Source organism: Vulpes vulpes, chromosome 6, assembly GCF_048418805.1.
Source record: "Vulpes vulpes isolate BD-2025 chromosome 6, VulVul3, whole genome shotgun sequence".
In the NCBI taxonomy this organism is placed as follows: domain Eukaryota; kingdom Metazoa; phylum Chordata; class Mammalia; order Carnivora; family Canidae; genus Vulpes; species Vulpes vulpes.
In genome coordinates, this window is record NC_132785.1 from 101,054,521 (window position 1) to 101,068,301 (window position 13,781).

The 13,781-nt window shown below is 37.3% G+C and overlaps 1 protein-coding gene across 1 annotated transcript; it reads left to right on the forward strand.

Moving 5' to 3' along the window:
• The first annotated feature begins 1,130 nt into the window (after window positions 1-1,130).
• Window positions 1,131-13,781, forward strand: CCDC196 (coiled-coil domain containing 196). The gene is made up of 10 exons (XM_026008347.2): window positions 1,131-1,291; window positions 1,393-1,545; window positions 2,852-2,948; window positions 3,827-3,877; window positions 5,535-5,612; window positions 5,812-5,892; window positions 6,427-6,486; window positions 7,069-7,210; window positions 12,941-12,997; window positions 13,639-13,781. The coding sequence occupies exons 1-10, from the start codon at window positions 1,242-1,244 to the stop codon at window positions 13,758-13,760; spliced, it is 891 nt and encodes a 296-aa protein (XP_025864132.1). The 5' UTR covers window positions 1,131-1,241; the 3' UTR covers window positions 13,761-13,781.

The window sequence follows — 13,781 nt, forward strand, 5'->3', positions numbered from 1 at the left end:
GAGCCAGGATCTTCACATAATATTACATTTAATTCTCATTCAAACCTTTTTACCATTCTCATTCTTACAAAAGTGGGACCAGAGGCTAAGAGAATTTGGTTACTTGCTCATAGCTCACTTCTCACATTGAAGCCAAGATTCAAATCAAGATCTGACAAACTAAATCTTGTGTTATTTCCATTACAAAAGTCTGCCTTTAAGGTATCCCAAAACACAAAGAGGTTAAGTTACTTTAAGGATGTCTTTAGAAGATGCACAGAAATGTTCAGCTAATACTAGAAGTACATGAAATTGACATGACTTAATTCACACTTGAGAGCATCCTTAAAAATAGTGCCCTAAAAGTGTTTTTAAAGGGCATGAAGAAACAAATGTGTAACTCTTTGGGTTATTTTCTGCTCACTAAGTTACACAGATGAAGACAGAAGATCTTAGGGTCTAGGAGAAATGGTTCTAGCAAGGAGAGAAAAATGGGGGCAGAATCAGAATCTGGAGGTAAGTATAGAATTATAGCCTCTCAAGAAAAAGCCTGGTTATGTAAGGACATACTTGACAATATGGATTTTTCAGAAATTATGTTCTCTTGCTATGTGTCCAATATTATTCTTCCTTGCCACTGAAATATATCAAATCTTAAAGACAGGAAAATAATGACAACTGGCTCATATATTACTCAATATTATACCCATACCTTACATTTGCCAGTTTGGCCTCTATTTTTCAAGTGTTTCATAGGGGTTTTCTCTCCTCCTAAGACACTCGGAGGGTAGATGTTTTGTATTTATCTTTTCCTTGCTCACAGAATCTGGCACTGTTTCCTCCAGGTAATAGACACTTCATGCAGGTTAATTGCCGTGAAAGACAGTGTTCATGAGCTAATTTTGACTGGCCACCATTTTTTAGGAATTCTATAATATAGATGTGTTCTGATTCTATCCCATTCAATAAAGGACTTCAGAATAAAATATTGGGCATTGGTTAAAGTTAAGGCAAGATTGATCAGATATATCTAATAGTATTTTCATTCAATAAGCTGTCATTGATGTTGGAGTTACTTACAAAGACCTGTTGATTCTGTGATCTTAGGGCCATTGTGACTCAAGCTGTAGCTAAAATTCAGTCCAATGCAACAGGAGTTTCAAGAACAGCAGCACAAAAATGACGACTTAACTGAATGGACCAAGAAGGCACGTATTTCCAAGAAGACCTCTCTATCCTTAGAGTAGAAATTTCCCTTCAAGATGACAAGTGGTTCAAACCCTTCAGGATCTTACTTGCCCTCAAAAACAAGGTGAGTCATGAACAGAAGATGCCAAGAGGTAACTATCCAAAGGGAAAAGGAGGGAATCTAGTATTAACCTAGGCTACAGGCAGATATTATTCTTCTCACAGATGTTCCAAAATAGATGACAACTACTTGAAGGAATTGAATGAGGACTTAAAGCTAAGGAAGCAGGAACTTCTAGAGATGCTAAAACCTCTTGAAGATAAGAACAATCTCTTATTCCAGAAGTTGATGTCTAACTTGGAGGAAAAACAAAGAAGGTAAGGGTTCTCTACTTAGGGTTTCCTAAAGGAGAAAAGCCTGGAAAACTTCAATCCAGAGGATTGACAATGATCATTTACATTTTTAAAAAGATTTAGACATTTAGCTATAGTAAAGAATTTGTAAACGCAAAAAAGTGGCAAGTAATCCTTAATTTTTTTTAGTAAAATTAAATATGACTCAGCCTTCATCTCAAGAGGCTGTAGTTATTACTCTTTGACCCTAGAATGCTCACCCAAGAAACAGAGAAGAACCTTAGTATTTCAGTCTAGCATGATTACACTGATAGCTCCTTATTCATGTCTGTAGAATCACTTTAAAATAGATGACTCTGTTCTTCCCATGCCAAGCAGTGAAATAGTGAAAAATCTTCTGGGCCTAGGAGTCTTCTGGATTAGGGTCTGGCCTCTCTAAATACATTAGGCAAATAAAGTCTCCACTCTAATGAGGGCATTCATTGTTCTTAGGACCAACTCTGTTTCCTTTCTAGTCTGAAAGAATCTCACCTTAATGGTTCTACCTTCATTCTCTATACTTACTGTAAAGTATCTCAGGAAGCCCAGACTTTTGGAGAACGAAAGTTAGGCAGAAAGTTGTGGTCAAGCACCAGCTGCTTACCATGCGAAAACAAACATCTCTTGGGACAAGAGAACACAAAGCTTTGATTCTCTGCTTATAATGAAGGAGGAAAACGTATAATAAACAGAAACATAAATTAATGTCTTTAAAGAATAGTCTTTGACTTACTTGGTATTGATTCAGATTTTGTTAGAAACTTCTTGATGGCTTGGATTGTATATTGGGAGCTACCATAAGGACATAAGTGCTTTTTCCAACTAACTCAAATATCTTTTATATGGAGAAACAATACAAACAGAGATGGGCTGGAGCACAATTCTGGGATTTATGCTGAAGACAACAGATTCTTTGACCTCCTCCTTTACAAGGGCAAAATCATCCTTTCCAAGTCAAAAGCCATACACCAAACATTTTTCTGAATAGGTGAAGAAGACCCTCACTGGCTGCTGGACACCTAAGTTTTGAACATTATTAAATACAGAATTCATTATAAAGCACATAGTTATGGCAAATGTTGATTGGGGATGAACTCATCCTAAAGAGACCTTCTATGTCCAGAAGGATTTCCATAACTCCTGTGATTTCAGCACCCAACTCATTCCCATGGTCGAGTATTTTCTGACTGCTTGAGAATATTAATATTACTCTTTAGGAAATACTATGTTTTTAAATTTATTTTTATTTTTGGAAATACTATGTTTTGTGATGTATTTCTCTTCCTTCTAGCCTGCAGATCATGAGACAGATCATGGCAGGGAAGGGGAGTGAAGAATCCTCAGTCGTGGAGCTCATTAAGGAAGCAGAGGAGATGAAGCAGAATCTGGTAAGAGGTTGGTGGGCACTCCAAGGGAATGGACTCCTGAAGGAGGCTTAATTCAATTGCTATCATCAGATGTGGAAGGAAAGATGGAGAACTCATCTCTAGCATCTGAGGCTCCAATACTTATTCTCCTTGATCTAGAAAGGAGTCAGATGAAATGTTGGGCAGACTCAGGACTAGCTAGCAAAAAATCTATTTCTTTGACTTTTAAAAACTTTTCATCTAGGGCAGCCCCCGTGGCGCAGGGGTTTAGCGCCGCCTGCAGCCCAGGGCGTGATCCTGGAGACCCTGGATCGAGTCCCAGGAGAGGCAGAAGAAGATGCCTGCTTCTCCCTCTGCCTGTGTCTCTGCCTCTCTCTCTCTCTCTGTCTCTGTGAATAAATAAATAAAATCTTAAAAAAAAAAACTTTTCATCTAGAGATTAGTAATACAAGCATATTAGTGCTTCACATTTCATAAAGAATAGAAAATACCAAAGTAAAATAAGAGAAATAGTTTGTTTTGGGAGACTCAAGATTTTTAAAAACCAACAAGGTAAAGGATCTTAAAAATTAGCAATTAGTGGTCTAAGCCCCAAAGTAATTGCTGTATGATCAGAACATCTTAAGTGTTGTGTGAGGGACTCATTTCTATGATATGATACTATAATAACCTTAATTATAATTATTATTCAAAATTATTATTATTTTTGTATTATCATCATCATCAAACTCGTCTCACATGTTCCTAGATTTTGGGCTAGACCTATTTATTGCTATCCTATATAGTTTGCTATATATCAACATCCCCATCCCTTTCCCCTCATTACTTAATAATTTCTTCCAACTTCTCTTTAATAACTGGACAAACATGTGTCTGTTTGGTTTTCCCCCCTCCAACAGGAAAGGAAAAACAAGATGCTTTGGAAGGAAATGGAGATGCTATGGGACAAGGTGTGCTTCTAAGGATCTCTTGATAGTATTGTCTTACAGACCCTAATTCAAAGAACTTCCCTTTCTTCTGGTCCCTGTTCTCATTTTGTCATGTCCCTGCTTTCACCCATGCCTCATTCCAATCTTTGCACAGCAACCAAAGTGATATTTTTGAAATCAATCAAATCATGTCACTTTCCTTATGGAAATCATTTGTAGCTGCTCCTTATTGTGGCAAAATATGGCTATTGCCTACCTCCCTCCTCTCAAGGAAGTTCTCTCCCTACTTTCTATGCAACCACCATACTGGCCTCCTTGTGGATTATCAGACATGCCAGACCTTTCTTATCTCAAGGTTTTTGCTCTTGCTTTATCCCTGGCCTTTAATACTATTTTCTTTTGGTTAGCTCATTCTTATTCTTCAGGTCTCTGCTTAAATGGCCCTCCTTGTTTAACCCACCTAAAATAGGACACCCCTCCCCTACTTTCTATTATATAATTCTGTTCATGTCCTCTATAGCACTCTTTATAATTAAGCTTATTATTTTCACTTTTTTATTATTATTATACTTGTTTCTTGTCTCCCTGACCTCCTCTGGAATACAAGCTCCTCCAGTTTCTTGATTGCTTTATTCATCTCTGACTCTCTAACATGTAGCACAATGGTGGTGGGCACTCCAAGGAACATAGTAGACAATAAATGTTAAGTTGAATGAATGAATGTATGAATTCTAATTCTATGATTTTGCAACAATTACTGCATTGTTTAAAATATAAGAGTAGGACCTTTTGCTGGGATATTAGGTAGAGAAATTGAAATTCCTTTGTGGACTAAGTCCTTGAGATCCATGTGCTTTTTTATAGATTATAAAACTAGAAGAACAGATTGTGCCTTGCGATATAAACAGTATATGGTGTGATCTCTGTTTTTTTCATCTGACCTTCCCACAAATAATCAGGATACCATCAAGCCCTGCATCTTGAACTGAGATCTGCTCCTACTTCTCAGAGGCAGCTACAAATCAGTTCTATGAATTGTCAATTTTAGTTCTTGATTTTTGAGTCCTCGTAATAGGAAATGTGCCAGCACAATTCCTCTATCAAAATCTAGCTTCTCCAAAGCTCCCAAAAGATTTTTTATAAAACATGTCCACATACATTAGCTTGTGATTGGCTTTCCCTACTCATAATTTTAGACAGTGAGAAATGGAGAGAGGACAGTATACCCAGTGGTTAAGAACATTGGTTTCAGAGTCCACAAGACCTGGTTCAAATTCCAGCTCTGTACTCTTCTAGCTGTAGGACCCTAAATAAATGACTTAGCCTCTCCAAATCTTTTTTTTTTTCACTTATAAAATGGAAATAAAAATAGTCCTGTGAGGATTAAATGAGAAAGTTTATAATGTAGTATTGTAAATAAGTAATGTGTAAGTAGCTTACAGTAGTGATGGCAGAGTTAATAAGGGTAGAGTTAATAGATTTTATTATTATAAGGTACACTCAAGAGACCAAATGGAAGGGCTTGTTCCATTCTGAACCCCATTTGGTAGTATACTTTTCATGTCAAACCCTGACAGATTGCTGACTGGCAGAAACCAAAAGCCTTGACTTATATTGGTTTTCCACTTCCCTCATTAATTCCCACTAATTTAAAGCTTTGCCAAAATGTCTCTTACAGACATTCGATACAGAAGACCTTGGTGATCAACAAAAAGCACCACAGATAAAAAACAAAGCAGACTTGCAGGATGGGAAGGCAAGTGGACTACATAGTACTTGGAATTTCATCGGTTGTTGAGGCCACACTGCTGGAAACAGCCTATTGACAATCAGGGCTAATTTGGCCAGATAGTTAGAATTTGGGCATTTAGGTTACATTGGATTTGTTGTCTGCTGAGATATTATAGTTCTTTCCTGGGATATTCTATTCCTTTAGCTCTCTGCTTTTATTCTAGGTTCTCAAAACCCCCTCATTACTTAAGAAGACCAAAAACGAACTGGAAACATGTGCAGAGACACTGAAGGAGAAAAGAAAGGTACAGTGACCTTTCTGAATGGTAGCAGCTTTTAGAGCTGATAGATTAAAATTTTTAATGTAGCAGTAGCCTGTCTAAATTACTGTGTGCTTCTGAACTGATAGAAATTTTATAGGAGATCTAGTTCCCTTGGGATATTATATTTGAATCAGAGTGACACTGAAAGTTTCTGGGAAATCATGTTAGCGAGGGCAAAGTAGGAGAAACAAAATCAACAATGACAGCTCCATAATGACTATGTGATGTCAAAATAATAGCTAATTTGTTTTTGAACATTTATTTAGAAGCATTATGCTTATATCTAATCTTCCTACAGCAAACTGATTCATAAAAATGATTCTATTCATTTAGCTTTTAGCTTTTGGAGCACTGATTATACAGGTGAGGCCATACTGAAAGGACTTAACAGTTGAAACCAGTTTATGAGTGAATCTATGACACTGTTCTTTTGCTATGAAGTCTTTGAAGCATATTGAGAACACTGATTTCTGATCTCAATTTACTTTGTCACCCAGAGGCTCTTTCTTCCACCAGGAAAAGCAACAGAGGAAAATGGAATGGGTCAGGTACCAGGAAGAAGCCAACATCCTTCAGGTACTAAGATCTTCCAAGGCTGGACATGGCATACAATTTCATTCACATAATATAAAGTCTTTTATTTTCATCATATTCATATTCATCCCAATTCCCACTTTTGAATTACCAATTATCATGCTAAAAGAAGTGTTTCATGAGGAGATAGCTACAGAGACCTATAACTAACTTCACCTTGAATAACTTAAATACATTTTTTCCCTATAATCTTGATTTTGTTCTATTTGAAATGGGGGGAAAATCACAAATACTTTCTGCCCAACTTTATTTTTTTTAAAGATTTTATTTATTTATTTATTCATGAGAGACAGAGAGAGAGAAAGAGAGGCAGAGACACAGGCAGAGGGAGAAGCAGGCTCCATGCAAGGAGCCCGATGTGGGATTCGATCCCAGGACTCCAGGATCATGCCCTAGGGTGAAGGCAGGCACTAAACCGCTGAGCCACCCAGGGATCCCCTCTGCCCAATTTTAAAGACTGAATATGATGGGATCGTTTTAAACTTCTAAGCAAAAGGGATTTAGGTAACAGGTGCTTCGAGAAGGCAGTACTATATGAGTAGTTTCGAAAATGTTCTATTATAGAATGACTTTAATGGCAAAGTGATTGAGCTGAGAATTGAAGCCTTGAAGAACTACCAGAAGGCCAATGACCTGAAATTATCACTATACTTACAGCAGAATTTGGAACCAAAGCAAGCATATTTTCATCTTCTTGGGTCCCGAGGTAGGTGGAGTATCATAGGTACATACTTTGAGGTTTTATTTTATTTTACAGTGAAAATTCCATTACTTATATAGTGATCAACACAATGCCTGTCACACAGTAAATTAAATGTTAGTAGTGATATAATAAATTTTATCACTATCGTTATTATTAATCAGAAGCTCTTGTAAAGTAAGGATTCCTCCAGAGGAAATGAAATTTTCTTTTGTAAGGACTAAGACACATATTATGTACTTAGTATAAGTACTTTGTACAAAATTGGTGCCTGATAAAATATTAGTTTCCTCCCCACTTGCACCCTTTTCCTAGGAATTATTGTAGTTTGGTCTCATGAATCTTATTGGAATAGCTCTGCTATTTCAGAACAGAAGCCCAAAGAGATAGACATCTGACAGTGGTTGTGAGTTTCACCAATCCAGATATTCCTCCGAGATTTTCAACATTTCCCCCACAAAGAATTTATGGCATCATTAAAGGAAATTGTATAGTTTACCACAAAAAAAGAAATAAAGGGATGGCTTTTGAGGAGCAGGAGAAAGAGTTCTTAAATTTTCAGGGATCTATGAATCTGAACTCTGTATTTTAAAGAAAGCACATGCAGTGAAAAATGGTTAGGCGATGACAATGTTTTATCAATATCAGAGTCAATATGTGTATCCCTCATTGCCTTTTTTTTTTTTTTAGATTTTTAAAAGTTTATTTATTTGAGAGAGAGAGAGAGCTCCAGCAAGAGAGAGCATGAGTAGGTGGGAGGGGGAGTGGGATAAGCAGGCTCTCCACTGAGTAGGGAGCCTGACTCAGGGCTCCATCCTAGGACCCCTGGGATCTGGACCTGAGCTGAAGGTAGATGCTTAACCAACTGAGTCACCCAGGTGCCCCTCTATATCTCTAAGTTCTTCTCAATCTTATTCCATAGAGGGCTTGAACAGCTGATAAAATCACACACAGCACATAAGATTAAATAAATAGATGAGTAAATCAAGCCAAAGGGGAAATAAGTTAAAACCAGGTAAACACATGAAAATGTATAATGAAAGTGCTATTTAATAGTTGGTAGAAGTTGGCTTCAAACTTGGTTCTGGATTTCTCAGAAAAAGAAACAGATTTACGGTGTTCACAAAATAATAATAAACCATTTGCTCAAGAAATATTGCTTTTACTAGTACTAAAAACAGAGAAATTTCTCCTCCATGGAGACAGGACACTGAATGTGTTATAGTAGGTAATATCCTCGATAATATATTTTTAAAATATTTTATTTATTTATTCATGAGAGACACAGAGAGAGGCAGAGATAAGCAGAAGGAGGCAAAGGAAAAGCTCCTTCCTGAGGGGAGCCTGATGTGGGACTCCATCCCAGGACCTCAGGATCATGCCCTGAGCCAAAGGCAGACGCTGAACTACAAGCCACCCAGGTGTCCCCTCAATGATATTTCTAAAATGAATTCAGAATCTAAATTTTCTTTTTTTTTTAATATTTATTTATTTATTTATTTATTTATTTATTTATTTATGATAGACATAGAGAGAGAGAGAGGCAGAGACACAGGCAGAGGGAGAAGCAGGCTCCATGCCAGGAGCCTGACGCGGGACTCGATCCCGGGACTCCAGGATCGCACCCTGGGCCAAAGGCAGGCGCCAAACCGCTGAGCCACCCAGGGAACCCCCAGAATCTAAATTTTCTAGGCTGTTCCTTATCTTTTTGTTGGCAGAATCTAATAAAAAATATTAACTTGAAATTTTTAAAAAAGCAATGGTCAATTCAAGATGATTTGGTCCAGGTACATAGCACTGGCATTCTGACTTGACCCATATTTATAATTTACAAAACCTGGAAGGCTGGATCGACTACCCATCCTTTAGCCAGTGTTCCACTTATATTTTTTCTTTCTTAAAAGCAATATTTCATTTTCAATGAATCTCCACACTCAATGTGGGGCTCAAACTCATGACCCCAAGATCAAGAGTCACATGCTGTATGAACTGAGCCAGCTGGGTGCCCTTGACTTTGTTTTAATAGGAATTGAACAGCAGAAAGCTTAAGATTTTCGTCTCAAATAAGAACCTAGAATATAGTCGGAAGCAATAATAAGCCATCAAGGTGTAAATTAAAATGATGGAGGAGATGAGGGTATGAGAACAAATCCTTGTTTTACTTGGTTTACAATTAGCCGATGGTCATCTAGAGAGATTATTTCCATAATCGAAAGTAAACTTGATAAGCATACTGAAAACCAAATTTTAGTGTTCTAACCAGATGTTAAAGCCTGAGGTCTGTTTTATCTTTATTAGGAAGTGAGATTAGGAAGAGGTAGAGTTTTAAAGAAAACCGGCAAACAAACTGAAACTTTTTCCTTGAGGTCTCAAGTTTGAAGAATTGAAAAGGGAGTAATTTTCTCACTGTGATTTACATAATATTTAATGATGTGTTCTAGCACCTCCTAAATATATCTCAGTTGCCACTCAAAAGTCATCTTGCCATCAAATTTTTAGAAACAGTATTTTAATGGAAAAAGCACTGGATTTAGAATCAGATATATGAGTTGCAGGCCTTATTCTGAAGCTAAACAGTTAAATAACCTGGGCAAGTCATTGCGTTTCAGTTTTTTTCTTTGTCTAAGACAATCAAAACATTATAGAGCATGTTGAAAGCATGTGGTTTTGTGTAATGCTCACGATGACTCTATGGGGTAGGTGTGATTGAACAAGAAACTAGTTCAGAGAAGCCAAGCTTCTGGTTTCTGTATCCAAAGCTCATCTCCTAGAATGTGCAGAAAGTGGCAGTGTTAAGGTATGGGATATCTCATCCCTCTTCCACCTCTAAAGGCTATGATTTAAATCCGCACTTATCACCGTTTAATGTATAATCCTCCCAATGAAGAGAACATACTCCCTGAGGGTAATTTGTTCTGTAGTAAAACAGTTCAAAATAGGTTGACAGTTTGTAATTCTGCATTTACTCCAGTAGGTGGCACCAATCACATCCAGGCTTCTAGTCCACAAATGGTGATTCAGGAACCCTGAAATACTGTGGGACAGATTGGTCTTCTACTACTCTTAGGACAAAATGTGCTACATATATATATCAAATGAAAAAAAAAAACATTGCTGTTTTCTGCCATGCTCTGTTGCACTGATGTGTAAAACTGGCAGCCTTGGTTAGACCTTACTAAATTCAGAATTTTACTGTACAATCCTTACCTGCTATACTACTCCCTGAACTGTAGTTCCCTCCATTCTAAAAACATCCGCTGTCCACTTCCTCCACAATCTCTATATAATACTGTTTCTTTCAACCACAGAGAAATCAGGTAATTGGGACACTAAATTATAAAATGAGTTGGGCAATTATACAAGGCGGTGATTTTTTTAAGTTTAAGTGGTAAATAAATATTCCTACAGATGGCTCATTTTCCTCTCGTTTCAAATGAATTTGGTTTCACAAACCTGTCTTAAAGGATGAAATATAGTTTTGGACAAACCTCCCAGCAAATCCGGGTACAGGTTCTTTTGTTCTAGATGTTTCCAAGTAGAGGAAATGTTTCTCTTACTGCTCTTGGCCAAGAATCCCTTCTCCCACATCAACTATCCTGTGTGCTGGTTGGCTGTGTTGCAGTGGTGTGAACTATTTGGTTGGCAAAATACAATCCCATGTTAATATTAGTTTGTTACACTTTAATCCATCCCTACTTTCAAATTCTCTTGAGGGTCTGATTACAGCATCACCACTATTCAGTCTAATCTGTCTGGCATACGCTTCACTTAGTCTTATAGAAGGGAAAAACATTTTACACCAAGTGAGTGCCTTCTGGGAACGGGTCACATTTGAAGGGATTTACTTTCCCACCAGTGTAAAATTACAATTTGACCCAGGCTGTGTAACAGCCTTTCCCTGGCTTCTGTAGAGTTAAGAGAACAGTTTGTGGCCTTTGGCAGCCACCTATCTTAGAGAGCACAGGCAAGAAGTAATCTTCAAATTCAGGTGATTTCTCATCATGCCTGCAGGTAGTTTAAGAAGTTTATCCTCAATAATAATATGAATGACGATAAGACATTTGATTCTGATAGAAGACTTCTTTGCTCTCCTCCCCTCCCCACCACCAAACTCATACTCTTGGCATTTCCTTGAGCTCTTTTGAGAAGAAGCTGAAGGTTGGATGTGAATATTTTGCTACACTTATAAATTCAGATGAAAGCCCAGTGAGGTGGGAAATGAATACTCTTGAGACCTTATTTATTCTCGAACTCCCTGCATTCTCAAAGCAAGTCATTCTTCCTGGCTTTAACCTTTAGTTCACTTTAGTATGATTCTTCCTAGTGGCTGAAATATACTCCAGTAGGTGCTGCCGAAAGGAAAATAGTAGTGTTAAGTTAAAATGCTGAAAGGCAGGATGCTCAAATCTGGGTCCTTGATAAACAGCAATGCTCCCAAATGCAGGCTTTTTAAAGCTTTGAGGCGACTTTGAATCTTTTGAATGTCCAAGTTAGGTTTATAGTATAGTAGTCCTTTGTAGTAGTTACTATAGTAACTAATCGTACGTTATGAAGTTAATTTCTAAATAAGTTTTTTTTCACTGTTTATAAAATCCCACAGAAATCCAGAGGGAGAATAAAATTCTTCTTTCCTAAATATAAACTTTGAAGGTTGAAAAAAATAAACTGTATCTTTATTTTTTTTTAATTAAAAAAATATTTTATTTATTTATTTATTCATGAGAGACACAGAGAGAGGCAGAGACACAGGCAGAGGGAGAAGCAGGCTCCGAGCAGGGAGCCTGCTACAGGACTCAACCCCAGGACTCTGGGATCATGACCAGAGTCAAAGGCACATGCTCAACCACTGAGCCACCCAGGTACCCCATCTGTACCTTTATTACTACTATGATTATTTCAATGAGTGACAATAGCTTCCAAACTTTTTTATGTCACACGCTTTGGAAATTCAGCAGGATTATTAGGGTAGCATTGTCATATTTAGCAAATAGAAAGAGAATGCTTGGTTAAATTTGAATTGCAGGTAGTTAACTTTTTAGTATAAGTATATCCCAAACATTTCATGGGACATACTTACACTAAAAATTATTTTGATGTTAATTGAAATCCAAATGTAACTGAGTAGCCTAGTAACTAACCTAGTACAGACTCACTACTGAGCCTATTTAGCATCCTCTAATTCTTCCTTTTTCTCCTTTTTATTGGCTCCCTTCTCCTTCTCTATCTCAGTCTATGCTTGTCATCCTGCCACCTCGTTTTCATCCCTATGCCTACTTTATCTTTTTGTTTGTTTGTTTCCCACTATCCATAGTTGGCCATTTTTATGGAATATATATCTGAGTTATCTGAGGGTGTATATATCTATGAATATGATTTTCATCCCATTTCTTCATTTAAAAGTTGTATTAAAAGTATATTTTGTAGGCTCTCAAATTAAATTGTTTCTGCTTGCATATAATCCTCAAATGATTTTCTTCCCCCTGTGAGACATGAACCCTCAGTAGAAAAAGTTTAGCACTCCAAATGGCAAATATTAAAAATACTGTTTGAAGTTATTCTAAAATAACAGTTAGGAAATCCACATTAATGCTAATACCAGAGTCATTCCCACAGTGATGCAATGATATGGTGTGTAATGTGTGATGAATATTAGTACCCTTGCAACTCAAAATAAAGCCAGATTTTGTTTTGTTTTGTTTTCCTCAAAGAAAGCTCTCATTTTCCTGTTTCCACTAGGTACTATGAGCAATACAACTACAGGCAGAGCAGCTACCAGTAAAAATGAATCTAAGAATTCATGTGGTAAGAATTACTTTCATTTTCAAAATGATTTTATTTTATATATATATATATTTTAAGATTTATTTATTTATTTATTTATTTATTTATTTATTTATTTATTCATGGAGACACACACAGAGGCAGAGACGCAAGCAGAGGAAGAGACAGGCCCCATGCAGGGAGCCGATGTGGGACTCGATTTCGGGTCTCCAGGATCATGCCCTGGACCGAAGGTGGCGCTAAACCTCTGAGCCACCCGGGCTGCCCTCAAAATGATTTTAAAGGCTAGCATAGATAATGGGTGCAGATTTTTGGAATTTATTTATTTAAAGATTTATTGATTTATTTCAGATAAAGAGAAGGGGGAGGAGGGGAGGGGCAGAAGGAGAGGGAGAAAGAGAATCCCAAACAGACTCCTCACTGAATGCAGAGCCCTATATGGGGCTGGATCCCACGACCCCAGGATCTTGACCTGATCTGAAAATCAAGAGTCAGCTGCTCAACAGACTGAGCCACCCAGATGTCCCTGGAATTTATTTTTTAAAGTACATTCTAATTTAGTATTTTTAAGGGTACAAATTGAATGCCAAGGCACTTGATGTTTTAGCTGTTTTTTGTTTTTGTGTGTGTGGTTTTTTCCTCCTCTTTGTTGTAGAGAATTCTGGGATCAAAGACCTACACAGAACAACAAGGAGCTAAAGGAAGTCAGTTTGATGATGTAGGAAAGAGGCTCTTTTTTCTGAGGTCACTGCCAGATGAAGCTGTGAAGGATTAGAAGGATTTCACTCCATTTGCT

Coding starts and splice junctions, on each gene's coding strand:
- CCDC196 (XM_026008347.2), top strand. CDS start 1,242: ATGACAAGTGGTTCAAACCCTTCAGGATCTTACTTGCCCTCAAAAACA. Junction 2,949..3,826: donor AGGAGATGAAGCAGAATCTG/GTAAGAGGTTGG, acceptor CCCCTCCAACAG/GAAAGGAAAAACAAGATGCT. Junction 5,893..6,426: donor CACTGAAGGAGAAAAGAAAG/GTACAGTGACCT, acceptor TTCTTCCACCAG/GAAAAGCAACAGAGGAAAAT.